General features: G+C 35.1%; 1 protein-coding gene across 5 annotated transcripts in view; it reads right to left on the bottom strand.

The window, feature by feature from the left end:
- The window catches only part of ced-6 (PTB domain-containing adapter protein ced-6), a 186565-nt gene that overhangs the window by 30917 nt on the left and 139733 nt on the right, over positions 1-15915 (bottom strand). For all 5 annotated transcript variants that reach the window (XM_090412678.1, XM_090412680.1, XM_090412679.1 and 2 more), the window contains exons 8-10: positions 15737-15841; positions 11027-11164; positions 8285-8426 (exon numbers count right to left, since the gene is read on the bottom strand). In XM_090412678.1, coding sequence (XP_090268804.1) covers positions 8285-8426; positions 11027-11164; positions 15737-15841 — 385 coding nt within the window. The remainder of the gene's footprint in view (positions 1-8284; positions 8427-11026; positions 11165-15736; positions 15842-15915) is intronic.

Below are 15915 nucleotides of genomic sequence, written 5' to 3'. Positions count from 1 at the left end.
TAGGAAATGATTGTCAGACATACAAAAATGTTTTGGGAAAATTTGGAGAAAAGAGCAAAGCTAATAATAATGGCAAATACCTGTTGGATTTCTGCACAGGACATGGACTGGTTATTACTAACACTGTGTTCCAACATAAAACTGTGCACAAATTCACATGGAGAGAAGAGGCAAGGAATGAGAAAAGTCTCATTGACTATGTTATTGCTGATAGTGATGTTTTCTCACTAGTGCAGGACACCAGAGAGTACAGAGGATTTGAAATAGAAAGTGGTCACCATTTAGTCTTGAGCAGGATAAAATTGAATTTCATATTGAAAAGAATAACATGTAAGAAAGTTTTAAAGCGAATAAAAGTTGAGCAGTTCTCAGATGTGAACTGTAGACTAAAATACACAAAGATTATTAAAGAAAAAATGAAAGAGTTTGAGAACAGGAACCAAACCTTGGAGATTCAATGGCAAACCTTGAAGAAAACCCTGATTGATTCAGCTAGAGAGGCATGTGGTGAAGTTGTCTGCAAGGATAGAAAAATTAGAACTCCATGGTGGACACAGAAAGTTAAAGAGGCAGTGAAGGAAAAGAAGAAAGCATATCAAAAGTTCCTGGCAAATAAGTCAGCTTCTGCTCTTAGAGAATACAGAGACAAATGTAAGAAAGCTAAACGGTGTGTAAAACTAGCTAAACAAAAGTCATGGGAGGACTTTGGCAAGAACAGAGAAAATAAATATCAAGATGGTGGCAAAATATTCTGGAGGTTGTCGAAGCTTAGGAATGGAGGAAAGAGTGCTGTAAAAGGAGTTAGAAATGATAAAGGTGAAATGAAAACAGGAGAAAAAGATATCCTTGAAGTATGGAGTAATTAATTTGAAAATTTGCTATATGAAACAAGCAGTGATGACAGCACAGTGATAAAAAACACTGACCAGGCATGCAGTCAGGAATACATATCCATACTTGAAGTAGAAAAAGCCATCAAAGGCTTGAAATGTGGAAAGACAGCAGGAGTAGATGATATTCGACCAGAAACGCTGAAATATGGTGGTATAAAAGTCTTACGGTGGCTGCACTGCATAGTTCAGAATGCCTGGACAGAGGGACGAATTCCCAATGATTGGAGTAGAGCTATCATAGTACCTATATATAAAAAGGGAAATAAAACTGAATGTGAGAATTACAGAGGAATATCCCTATTGAGTGTTCCTGGTAAGATATATGCAAGTATACTTAAGAAACGGTTGAGAAGAATTGTGGAAGAAAAGCTTGGTGAAGAACAAGCTGGATTCAGGTCAAATAGAGGCTGTCAGGATCAGATCTTCACTTTACGACAAATAGTTGAGAAATCATGGGGATATAACAAAGATCTGTATTTAAGTTTTGTAGATCTGGAAAAGGCATATGACAAGGGGCCAAGAGAGAAGCTATTCAAAACGCTACAGTTATATGGTGTCAATGGGCATTATATCAAGCTATATTTAGTCTTTATTTGAGTTGTAAGTCAGCAGTTAGAATTGAAGGAAGTACAGGAAGATGGTTTAATGTTAAATCTGGTGTGAGACAAGGATGTACATTATCCCCTCTGTTATTCATTATCTATATGGATCACATTATGAAGGAAAGTGGTATTAAACATGATATCAGAATTGGAGACGTTAATGTCAGCTTATTGCTTTATGCGGACGATGTTATACTTCTAAATAAATCTGCTACAAGTTTGCAAGATTCCCTGACTAAATTGAATAACTGTTGTAATAGATATGGTATGAAGGTCAGCATTAAAAAGACAAAGACAATGAAAATAGGCAGAATCATTGAAAATGTCAACTGTGTTGTGAATGGAGAACCTGTGGACCAAGGAAAACATTTCAGCTACTTAGGCACGATTTTTAGTGAAGATGGTAAATTAAATATGGAAATATACAACAGAATCAACAAAGCTGGTATGGTAGGAAGTCAATTGAATAAAAGAGAAATTAGTCAGAACACTAGATTAGCCATATACAAGACAGTGTTCAAACCAGTTTTAACTTATGGATCTGAGAGCTGGGTCAGAAGTAAAACACTTGACCAAAGACTAGAGACCGCAGATATGAGCATCCTGAGAAAGATTAGTGGTGTGAACAGATGGTATCAATGGCAATATCATATTAAAAACGAGAATATTAGGAAAGAACTTGACATTGTCAGCATCCAGAAATGCGTTAGCAGAGCTAATCTCAGGAGGTATGGTCACTTAAACAGAATGGACGAGGAAAGATTAGCAAAACAAGTGTTCTCTGCCAGGTTGGCAGCAAAACAACCCAGAGGAAGACCAAGATATAGGTGGATTGATACAGTACAAAGTGCCTTAGACGATAGAAATATAAGATCTGATAATGTTGGAGTCTCAAGTAACAGACTGATTTGGAGGAATATTGTAGCTAGGAAGTTAGTAATGATGTAAATTTTTCATGTAATACTATCATATCCTGTACACCCCTTGAGGGTACATGGCAGGAATTTGATGATGATGATGATACAATTGTTTTGGACTGCCTTTAGCTTGCATAGCCACATTTCTTTTCATACTCCCATTTAGCTTTCCATACAATACTCTTAACTTTCTGGCCTGCTCTTTATATATTTCATAACTCCTCTCACTCTTATTCTCACACTATTCCTTCATATCATCTTCTTTTTATTGATCTCTTGCTTAATAAGGTTGTGCATCCATTTCACTCCCACCTTATTTGTTGTTTGAAATGATATATTCAGATACTGCTTCATTTAACCATTTTTTTTTCGAAGAATTCCATGCATTGATATCTTTCTCATTCAAGACCAAAGATAGTATTCACCTGAGTCGGTCATAATTTCCAGCTGTATAGTTCAGCATTTAACCTGTCCTAATTAACATGTATATAATTATAATGCCAAGAGCATCAGGAACAAACAGGTGAGTTCATTGCTTTATTGAATACATTGTGGCCTAAGAGTGTTGGTATTAGAGACCAAAGATAGTATTCACCTGAGCTGGTCATAATTTCCAGCTATTAAAACTAAAGGAATTATAAAAAGAGTGGGTGTTAAGATGGGAAGAATGAGAGGCCATCCCTGGAAGCTGTATAAAGATATGGTGAAGAAGGGGTGTGAGGAGTAAATCTTTTATGTGAGAGTTGAGTGGACTGCACTGCCAGAGTGCATTGTGAAAGCAGGTGGTGTAAAGAACTTCAAAGTTCATTATGATAGGCATGAGTGGGCCTCCCACAATAAATCTGACTCCATGGAGGTTACCAAAATAATAATAATTAGCTACTTCTCAGGGATGTACGAATGTTCATTCTCACCATCTGGCGGTAAAATAGTTGTTCTTAACTGAGTCCCCCTTCTAATGTTATGATCAAATCTAATGCTCTGATCTCAAGTTCCTTTTTTCATATGCTGCTTGTGAAATCTGTCTTGCAACAACTTAATAAATTCTCCTTTATTCTTATGAGATTTCTCTTCTAATTAATCAATGCTTGGATAATTTAAGTCACCTATAATGATTAATCATTTATTACCATCAGGATAATTTGACAATGCCTTTCATCATCCCCACTGACTGAATGACTAGGTTCATAGCAACACCTCTATCACATATTTCATCCTATTAGCCTCCATTGCTACATGGAACATTATTCCCATTATTGCTTCATGTGTTTCTACTGTAGCTTGATTCAAGTCATCTGATATCATTAGTAGTACTCCTCTTTCTCTCTTCTGTCATTCCTAAAAATACAATTCCATTTACACTCGATTCCAGTTACAGCATATGACTGATAGCCAGGTTTCACTAATACCAATAATCTTAGGCCACAATGTATTCAATAAAGCAATGAACTCAACCTCTTACTTCCTGATGCTCCTGGCATTTGTGTACAGACAATTACCACCTGGCTTTTCCTTAGATCTATAGTCTGCTTACACCTGTTGGACAACTTTCTCTTTTTTCCTCCTATATGCACTCAAAAGGTCCAAACCCAAAGTGTACATTTTTACCCCTTCTCCAGATACTACTGCCATTTGTATAATTATCACATTTGCAACCATTCTCCACATAATGATCTAGTTTTCCTGATTTTCTGCATTAGATCTCATCCCACTAAGTAATTTTTAAGTAATATCACAGATGGTCTGTTTCAGTTCTGTCCTTTCCACAGGCACTTCCATGGATGCTGTTCCATCTAACTGACATCCATGATTCCTCTGCTTTCTACTAGACCACACAACCAACAGCTACTCAAACCCCTTTTACAGTCCAATGTAAACTTACTGAAATTTTTCCTCTCCCATCTCTTTTATTTCATCTTCTTCTGTTCTCTGATATAACCTTCCTAATGAAACCATTAGGAAGGTTATATTCTGTTCTTCAACAGTTTTAACATCCAGGCTTTTCATGCAATAGGTTCTTTCCCAATCCCTGCCTACTCTATACAACACTAATGGAATACAAGTTCCATTATCTCTCCTGCATGGGACTGATTTAAAAAATTCAATGACTATCTCAACCAACATCAGGATCAAACATGCATTAAAGTGTAGAATACTGTAATGTATTCCCACAACAGCATAGTACAACAATAATTATATCGTGTGCTACATATTATCCCTGGTTGCTGCTAGGAGTTAGAGATAAAATGGAAGGAATTAACTAACAAAAACTGTAGTGCAGAACATAAAATATATAAAAAAAAAAGTTATGGAAATATTGCTTACAATCTGGAAAGGTGACATCGAGCATTTCAGAACATCAGGAATTTGAACTCAAAATACTTGTAAGGAAAAAAGTCTAGAGGATAATGTATGGAGTACAAAATGTTGAACCTTGAAATAAGAAAAACTTTGTGGCTATTGAAAGAACCTTAACAGGCTTCATCTTGACATTCGATTCTATTAAATGAAAGGATAAATATTCATTGTTATTTATAACTAATTTTTATTGTTATTTTATATCCTAGTCAGTACTAGGATATCATCTCTATATATAAGAATTCTTATAGCTACAGTCTGCTATAAGCTTTTCTAAAACTAAAAATGAAGAGCAGATCTCTTTGTTTTTAGTTCCTCTGATTATTTCAGAAGATGTTTTGTTTAAAAAAATATTTTTGGGATCCTTCTGTTTCAGCTAAAGAACAGTGATATTTTCCTGTTTCACTGCTTACCTATTGAATGTGCGATAAAGATGGTACATGTATGTACCATCTTTATTGTACATACATTCTATGTATCTTCAATGTTTTCTGTTTTTCTTGTCTGTTTATGTAACTATGGTTTCTGTACTTTGTTAGGGATTGTAAGTTTCAACAATGTCTCAAATGAAGGGAGAATTCAGCATCAGGCCTCTCCACCCACCATAGAGCCAACATGGATGTCCACTATCTGTGCTCAGAAAGTGCAACACCAGAGCTACTCTGGATACCATACTGGCATTGCAGCAAGACTTGGGTTCTGTTCCTATACAACAGGGAAGGAGACTTACTGCAACACTGTTGATCCTTACAAGCAAGCCCACTATTCATTTGATATCCTAGCCAGCCATCCAGGTTTGTACAACTTGGTGAAGCAGGCAAAATTCAAAGGATTCCCATTCCTGGATATACATGGGTTACATTACAAGGCAAACATGACAGCAAAGCATTGGATCCTAGTTATGGTGGTCTGAAAATAGGACAATAAAAAAGACTCAGGAAAAGTGGGGTGAAGAAAAAAATAGACAAAGACGAAAAATTAAGAGGACCATTACCTCCACTATGAACCAAGTGTCCCTCAGAGGCAGAACATCTAGATGGTGCCTTGTTTGCCTCAGTACAACGTTCACCATCATTCTGGGTATGTCAATCAAACGATACCTTTGCTACATGGCCACATCCTGAAGCTGCTCAGCCTTCAATCCTAACCAAAATCAACAGCATATCACATCCTTCTCCAAAAATTAGTATCATTAAAACACTTGTCAACCGAAAACATGCTCTCTGTTCTTATCCCTACACCATATCATATACTAGAACTTGAATTATGCAGCAGAGTGGCTTCAATCCAAAGAGCTAACATCTTACAGTTTCTAAGAGCTGAAATCTCTGATGCTCCCCCTCCCCCCCCAAAAAACACCTATTTTCTTTGCACTTTAATGCTTTCTTCCATGTTGCCTTCCACTAAGGTCCCCTCTTCCCTTCCAGATGTGTTTACCAGGTTCTTTGTGTTTTCTTTTGTCATAATTTTGACATGTTCCAGTGAGAATTGAGTGCAGGAACATCAGTTCCATATCCTCTATTAAAAAAAGTCTGGTCTAGTACAGCAAAATCAAGATTACAGAAATCATCTGGTTGAAGACCTATCTTTTACACCAATAAAGCTTCAAATTTGAGTACTGATTCAAAGAGTGCTGAAGTACTACTCTGTGTCCTCAATGGAACAAGAACAAGAGTGCCATCATGATATCAATTGGTTGCACAATGCTCATTTAACCCTAACACCCTTTTAAAAAAATTTAAAAAAAAACATGCAGTTAACAGCAGAACATTTTAATTTGATACACTACAAAAACCGATTGTCACAATTCTTATTAGATTTACATCTTATCAACTATAATCTGTTAGAGTTAATAACTAATAGTAAATCCAATACATGTCACAATGAATGCACTCAACACTGATCCAATTTGATTTGTATATATATCTATACATGTATATGTACATCTATCTCTCATCCTGAGATTTTTATTTAATACGGTCAAAGCACCTTATAGTAACTTGTTTTGGTAAAATAATTATAAGCTCTGTATTACTTAACCTTGGTATTTTAAAGACTGGCTCCCACTGATGAGACCTCAATAAAGGTCGAAACCGGTCTGGGTAGTGGCCCCCTTGCCTTTAATGCATAGCAACATACGTTTCCTCAAGGAGATGGGCTCTGCATTAAGGGTAAATATTAAGAATAGTGATCAGAGCTTATTCCACCTTTACCACGAGTTGCTTAGACTTGCACTACGTGCAGGCACAAACTTGACTTATTTGTCTGTTTGCTTACTTGGGAAATGGAGTAAAACTAAGTTTAAAATAGCTTGGCATCTTTAACATATTTGTGTGTGTGTGTGTGTGATATATATATATATATATATATATATATATATATATATATATTTGAATCAAATCGGATCAGTGTTGAGTGCATTCATTGTGACATGTATTGGGTTTACTACTAGTTATTAACTCTAACAGATTATAGTTGATAAGATGTAAATCTAATAAGAATTGTGACAATTCTTATACATTCCAATACATGTCACAATGAATGCACTCAACACTGATCCGATTTGATTTCAAATATATATATACAAAAAATGACACAAAAATAAAAGCTATTCTCTATTTATTAATACAGTATTTACTCGAATATAACTCTCCCTCATGTATACTGCGCATCCCTGATTTTACTTTACGAAAAAATAAATTATAAAGTTTCACATATAGTTTGCACACAAAAAAAGTTTAAAACTTGAAGAAATAAATAGCAAATGTTGTTATGGAAGTTTCAGATATTTTTGAATTCACTTGAAGAGAATCCGCATTTCATCTCAACAATCGCCGGCTTGCCTTTGTTGTTGAGTCACGCGATCTTTTGTTAATACTGCAGCAATCATATGCACAAAGATGAAAGCAACCAGCAGAGGAAATATGGGAGTAAGGGCATTGACTTCTTCTCGATTTTGGATTTCCGAGGGGATTAAGATTACGAGACCATCATTAGAACTGTTGTGCAACTGTATTTTGAGAGCTTGGGACATGATTTCACCAGAAATAATTAATTTAATTACAGAAGCATTGTCGCTAAAAGATTCAAATGTATTGTGTGATGAAGGTGAGCGGCCAAAAATAAATAACGTTGATAATTAAAATTTGAATACATTCATTTTATAAACAATGCGAGCAATGATAAATTAGAATAAATACTGAGCATTTAATTATAAATGTCAATTTAGTTTTTTCCTGAAAAACTTTAATTTCCGAAAATCACCACATATATCTCACACCACGATTTTTTAACTTTGATTTTGGGGAAAAAAGTTAAAAAATTCGAGTAAATGCAGTATTATGGTATTATACTGAAAGATCATTATGTCTGAACTACCTGTATAGCAATTAAAGAATAATAATGCTGCTTGATAAATACAATTGAGTTTCATGGTATTTTCTCCAATAGCACCTACTGAAAAGATCGAAAGAGAATAAATCATGACTTCGTATGACATTTTATCATAACTTACCATTTGTCTCTATAGTATAATTTCCATTTATTCCATTTACTGTGGTACCAGTAGATCTTGGATCAAAATCTTCATCATCAAGAATAAGATTTTCTAGTTTCCTTCCAACTGTTGGTACTGGAGTGAAGTCACCAAGTAGGTCCTATTAATCAGTGGCAGAACATATTTTTACCAAACATTTATCAAATAAATTTTTCACAACAGAAGAGATAGAAAATCTAATTCTGAGATTAAACATTGTGGATTTTCAGTTTATAGATATAACAGATTTCAACAGTTTAATGCTATCGCAAAGCTATTATTTTGAACAACCTTATCCAGTGCTAGTCTGACATTTTAAACCTTGCCATTTTTTACAAATTTTTGCAAAATGTTTCTATATGTCTAGTGGAATTCATTTCATACTCTGCTGTTTAAATCTTAATGATGAGCTTTCTGTTCTCTTTATGTCAGCTGCCTTCTCTAATGACTAAAACTTTCCCCGCTTCTTCCTTAGAACCTTCAGTGGGAATCATGGGCACAAATAAGTTTCACTGTCCATTTCTCCATTTTGAAGTTTGCTCACATAAATACTAAAAATTACCTTCCAATCAAAAAGTTCATCTTCACATTTGGTGTTGAATGCTACTACTGCTTCCTCTCCTTGATCCTTGTAGCCTGAATACATTTTATATTTATTATTTAGTAGGATCTCACCTGTTTTAGTCTGTCTCAGTAACACCAATTGTCCACATGGTACTTTTCCAGTATTCCTGCAAGTTTGATTTCCCTTTCATTGATACCCCTTATGTTGATTGTTTCTATCTTCAATTCTTCCGACATTGTCTTTGTTCTAGTAGCTGACTTTTCACTGTTTGCCCTGGTCAGGTATAGATGTCTGTAAATGCTGGTGCATATCTTTTATAATGAATGTGGTTGTGCTTTTACACACACACACACACACACATATTGATTACACAGACTCCTTTTCATTTCCAGTGGTATACATGCACTCTGATATATATATATATCGTGTCAGAATTATTAACTTAGAATCTCTCTCTCTTTTATTATGGCTAAAAATCAGTTTCCCTTCTCTCCCTATTCTATCAAATCCATTTGCTGTCTAACCCACTTTCCAAATTATACCATTCTGAACATTTTAATTTTCCTCCTTTAAACATCGATTTTCTCCCATCCAACCTTTCTAAAAATTAGGTCATCTTCCTTGGAGATTTTGATGCTCATAATTCCAACTGACTTTCCTTTTCTGACTACATCAATCTTGTAGCTAGACATACTGAGATATTTGCTATCACCAGTGATTTTAACAAAAAAACTTATTTTCATGCTGATCTGAATACCTTATCATCCTAACTACTCTCCATCTCTCTCTCATCCTCACTAGAGTGCAATTTCTAGCATTAATTTCTTCTTCCCTGAATCAATACTCATCTGCACATTGACTGGTACTAACAAGAATGTCACGTACATTGATCTCTGATTTCCATGTCTCATTTTATTGGTTGGATTATTGTTTTCAGTCTTTTAACATTTGCACTAAATGTGTGTCAGTGTAATTATTGTTAGTAGGAAAGCTATAAGGATGTATGGAAACATTTATCTCCCATTTTTCTTTAAATTCTCATCCCTTTATAAGCCTTGGTTTTTCCAAAAAAAGTGTGTCCAAGGCTGTACAACAGAACTAGGCATATCACAATGGATTTCATTGAAATGCCCTGTCTTCCTGATCTTTTTATACCGAAGCCCATCAACACATCCAAAACTAATGCTGAAAAGCCTAAAAGCAGAAAACTCAATGTCCAAATGGCAGTTTGCAATTAAGTGTATGTAAACAAATGTATAAAACTGGGATCCTTCATCATGCCCTTACATGTTAGGCTCAATGGTCTGTCAAGGCCAAGTAATTGTTTGGTAAGAACTTAATTAATATTATGATAGGCTGATTAATTTCCATACTATATCCCGTTAACCATGTATATTCTTTGGATGGTTTAGCTTGTCTTAGAGGATGGAAAAACTCAAGTTTCAGACAAAAAACTTGCCATCACTGTATGAGACTGGCTAATTTACTTTCCCTTGAAAGGCTTATCTGGACATAATTCGAACCCAGTCATTCCAAAGCACACCATCTTTAGCTAGAGCTATGCATGTTTCACTGCAATTCTTCATAGACAAATTGCCACTTGGTTTCTCCCTCACACTCTGCTGGTCACAATGTATGTATAAAAATGTGTAAACATTTCTGCTTTCGTTGCATTGTTCAGTTGCACTGGAGCCATTTGATTTTAGAAAAGATGAAGCACTTGTTACAATGAAACAGTACTCCTGTTACAAATGAAAAATCTCCCTGCACATAGCATTATTGATAGTAATGATATGTGCAGGAAGTACATACAAAACTACATTACAGTAACATATAAAACTACTTGTAATAGACATACACCATACACATTATGATTCCACTGTATTTACACAGTCAACGTTATTCATATAATGAAAAATGACTGGAATAAAGTTACTTGTCAAAAGTAAAAGTAAGTCATGTTTTTTAAACTGTTTTTAATAATGATCATACTGATAAATTTACTATAAATATGAACATTTTTTCATCATCCTCAATAGCATAATGAAACTGGAACATCATATAATGAAATAGCATAATAAATACTGGAACATCACATCAAGAATCAACACAATAATCCTTTAAATTACAGGAATTATGAAGCTCAGAATACTCACTTGTGAAGGAGATGTTACTGCAGAATTCTGTTGTGACCTACTTTCAGAATGTCTGGGAGGAATTGGAGGTGGTGGTTGAAGCGCAGTAGGAGTAGTAACCTTGGAATGTGAAGTGTTTACTGTTCCATTTAACACCGGCTGAAATTTTTTAAGCATCATTTTATCATTAATTCATCACATTCAATCATCAAAATTTATAAAGTTTTCACTATTACATATAGGTAAAGTTGTTTAATTGTCGAATACATCAGCTGGATGTTGCAAAATAATGAGAAATAATACACTCCAATTTTTTCTCAAATGTAATGAATCAGGGGCATAGAAAAACAAGGGCAATGAGTGTATACACTTATTGCCTTTGTCTTTCCATTCACTCCTAATTATATACAATACTGAAAACAGGGTATTGTTCAAAGATAACAAATTTCCAGTGTGGTATTATTGTAGAATTCTCAATCATTAGTTAAGCAGTTCCTTTAACTGCATAATGAATAGAGCAAGTGAAAACAAGTGCGATGTGATTAAAAAATGAAAGCATGATTGTAGAAACAAACATCCAAGAAGATCACATCAATCTGATGATATGGAATAGAGGAATGCTGCAAAGAGTTAAGCATTTCTTCCCTTGCAAAGCAATGGATTTTCTCCAACAGAAATTCAGGAGATCCACAGTAGAAATTATTATTACTACTACCACTATTATTATCCTAAAACCACAAGGAGGCACAGACTCATCTGGGGGGGGGGGCAATGGCAATAGGCAATGCATTCCAATCATTTACAACTTTCCATACAAAAAACCTGCTTCTCACTCCTTTGATCACACCCTCTTATACAGCTTCCAGGAATGAAGCTCTTGTTCTTCCCCCAATCTCCTAACATTTTATGAGAAACCTTTAATCCTATATCAGTATCATTAATTATTATTAAAAGAGACCTCTAGGGAGTCAGGGATTTGTCAAGGGAGGTCAAATATCACCCACATCATACCTTCCCTTGAATTCATTCACTCCACCTACGCTCACAACCTCCAAAGGCAATTCATTCCAATTATGCACCACTATGAGAGAAAAATCTAGCTTTCACCCCTTCTTCACTACATTCATTTTCAACTTTCATGGATGTTCTCCCCACTCTCCATAAAATGAAAAATTCAAAAATTCCATCTGCTGGTATCCTGTATGACCCTTTCAAAGTTTGTAAGTCTCAATCATATCATCCCTCTTTCTCCTGTTTGCTAGTGTCTAAAGTACACAAATTCTCAATCAGTCTTCATAATCTGTATTACACAGACCCGATATCTTTACCACTCTCCTTTGATCCCATCTCCACTGTATCATCAGAGCAACCCGGACCTGTGCATAATAATCCAAGTGAGGTCATATCAAGGTCTTGTAAAGAGGCAAAAATGATAACCGCTTCCTTATCCTTCCATGTTAAAGTTCACGTTAACATTGCAATTATCCTGAGTTGTATTTGCAATCTTTGATATATGGCCCTCCAACTTCCTATCTGCTAAAAATCCAAGATCCTTAGCCAGATCAGTTTCTTTTAGGATAATACCACCAATATATACTATGCTAATGGATATCTCATCACACTCAGGTGCATAACTTTACATTTACTTACATCAAACTAACAGACATTTTCACAAGCCACAATTATTGTTTATTCAGATCATTCTGCAAGTGCTGCATGTCAGCACTTGCAGAATGATCCTAGTCACCCTGCCTATCTTTGGAATCATCAGCAGATCTGTATGTCTCCTATCAAATCCTCCCCAAAGTCATCAATGTATAGAATGAATAGTAATTCAATCTGCAAGATTTAAGATGTATGGGAGGAGGTGAGTCTTGCAGACTCGCCCCTTCCCATAGATTGATATATCAGTCAGTCATTTTCTTATCCAAGCTAATAAATTTATAATCCAATCCTATATCCTCCAACTTATGGTAACCTTTCATGCTGTATTCTGTTAAAAGCCTTAGGAAAGTTCAGTAATATCATATTTTTCTCCTTGTCTAATTCAACTGTAACATTATAAAATGTGAGCAAGTTAATCAAATACAATCTTTCTGTAGTAAACCCATGCTGCTCATTGCAAAGTACAGATTCTCTGATAACCTATTTCTGTATGAGAGCTGTTACCAACTTTTCCAAAATTTTCACAACCACTCCGGAGATACCAACAGGATGAGATACACATCAGTCTTTACAACACCCCTCATGCAATGGAATTATCATACATTTTTCCCATTCCTAAGGAATTTTCCCTGTGCAGAGGCTCAAATTATACAGCCAAGTCACAGGCACAGTCAGTTTGGCTGAATAGACTTTTAGCATCTGTGCTTTAATCCCATCATCCATATTGCTCTTAATTCTTATTCAGTTTACACAACAACTCAAATATACCTCATCCCTCTAGCTATATACACTGGAAGCAGAAACTTGACTTTCTGCATCTGTCATCTGCATTCATTCTTTCTTTTACTTGCAGCATTCTTTTGGATTGTCTTCAGCTTGCAAAGCCAGTTTCTTTTTCATACTCATAATCTGTAAATACTTCTGGCCTACACCTTAAGATTTTCATAACTGATGTTATCTTTATGCATAGTGTATTCCACATCTTTTTCTCAAGAATCTCTTGCTCAATAAGATTATATAAGATTAAGCACACAAAGTTTGTGCCTGAAGTATCTTCAGGACTGAGGCAACTCGTGGTAAAGGCAAACCAAGCTCTCATCACCTGTCTTAGTATCTCCCATAATGCAAAGCACATCTCCTTGCAGACATGTATAATGCTATACATTAAGGGAAGGGCCACTATCCAGACCAGTTTAGACCTTTATTGAGGTCTCGTCAGTGGGAGCCAGACCCAAAGGTGGTGATACTAAGGTGGAAGTAATGAAGAAGTCATATAACCTTAAACTTCGACCTTAATATCACCACCTCCACCTCTGGCTCCCACTGACGAGACCTCAATAAAGGTCGAAACCAGTCTGGATAGTGGCCCTTCCCTTGATGCATAGTATTATACATGTCTGCAAGGAGATATGCTTTGCATTATGGGAGATACTAAGACAAGTGATGAGATCTTGGTCCATCTTTACCACAAATTGCTTCAGGAGCAAACTTTGTTTGCTTACACTTAGATAAATTATTAAACTAAATTTATTATATTCTAACCAGGTGGAAAAAAACTTCCAAGATTATACAACCATTTCACTCCTATTTATTCTTCAAATTCTAGGGGTGCATTCTGATGCTGCATCACTTATGTTTTTTTTTTTATGCTTACCATGCATGAAACTACACATTAAAAAAGAGGATCTTGACATTTAATATTCGATCTCCAAGATAACCACACGTTCTTTTCTACTCAAGTAACCACTTCTCATCTGCACAACTGTAAACACTATATAAATTCCAAATCTATCCAACTTTACCCTTTGATTATGGTATGGTGTATGGTAATTTAAACAGAATGTGAGATGAAAGTTCAGTAAAACATATTTGAAGCAAAAATGGCAAAAGACTTGCTAGTGTGTCTTATAGGAAAAGGAAGGACTGATCAAATTAGTGACATAACAAATAGCAGAATAATCTGGTAGATGACTAGTGTTATTAAATGTCTTAAATTGTCACAGTATCATGTACTCCATTCATGGTGCATTCTAGGAAATATTATTAATGAAACACACACACATACACACCTTTTTCTTAATTTTTCCTTTACTTCAAGAATGCACTGTACTTTATACAGCAATCTACTATCTCAGTAAACTAAGCAAAATACACTCATACCTCTCTATACGGCCCCTCTTTATACAGCTTTTTGCTATAACGGCCTTGTGTAATTATGGCTAAGTTTTGATTTACGACCTACAATTTTTCAATATGCAGCCAAAAAGTCGGGAAATCCTCTGCGTGTCTTTCGTCATGTGTTCTAGGCCGGCCGCACCGCTCAGGAACGCTACTTGCATCGTCTTGTAGTCACGCAATCTTCGCGTAGCACATAATTCGTACATTTGATTAGGAACAACAAGAGCCAGTTGTTTGCTGACAATTAACCTCAAAGGATTTATCGAATGTGCTTACTCATTTCGAACAAAGAATAAACATCCTACTTCAAAATGATCCTAATGAAGAATGCAGCGCCAAAGTTTCTTGCAGCATTAACACAGTTATTAACTGCTACAAAGAATTGCAAAAAGAAAAGAAAAGGGACGCAATACAACAAACGTTGGACAAATTTTTTAAACCGGGTCCTCAGACAACAACAGATGGTGACATTAACGAAGTGATGTTGTGCAATTTGTCATCAGACTGATTAGAAAATTTTTTTAAAAAAAACCGTTCATTTGTTATTTGTGTTTTATTTCGTTTTATTTTATTAGTACGTATTATAGAATTATATTTTTGTTTTTATTAATAACTAATGTAAACGATATTTTAAATGAAAAAAAAAAGCATTTTCAATCAGAAACCCAATGATTTTCTATTTTTTTATAAAATTGGAACAGATCTTACCGAATTTATATGGAAATAAATGATTCGTTATACAGCATTTCACTTCGCAGCCGATTTTTCATGAACGTATCTCGGCTGTATAATGAGGTATGGGTGTATATTGTATGTAATATAATACTGCTCATTCTTAATTGATATGAACAAAACTGTTGCCTATAAACATAACTTGAATGTACTTACAACAGCACTTTGTTTTCGGTTATTGTTCTTTATGTTTGCATCCTTTTGTTCAAACGCTGCCAATCTTTTATGTAGTTCAGCATTTTCTTTTTCTAAATCTTGGACCTATCAGAAATAGTAATACTTTTAATTGCATTTTATTTAATTAGCAGAAATGATAAAGCATTTCTAGAGTAACT

Source organism: Typopeltis vanoorti, chromosome 23 (assembly GCF_054136105.1).
Source record: "Typopeltis vanoorti isolate ZY-2024b chromosome 23, IOZ_Tvanoo_1.0, whole genome shotgun sequence".
Lineage (NCBI taxonomy): Eukaryota > Metazoa > Arthropoda > Arachnida > Uropygi > Thelyphonidae > Typopeltis > Typopeltis vanoorti.
This window is presented reverse-complemented; position numbering and strand designations above follow the sequence as displayed.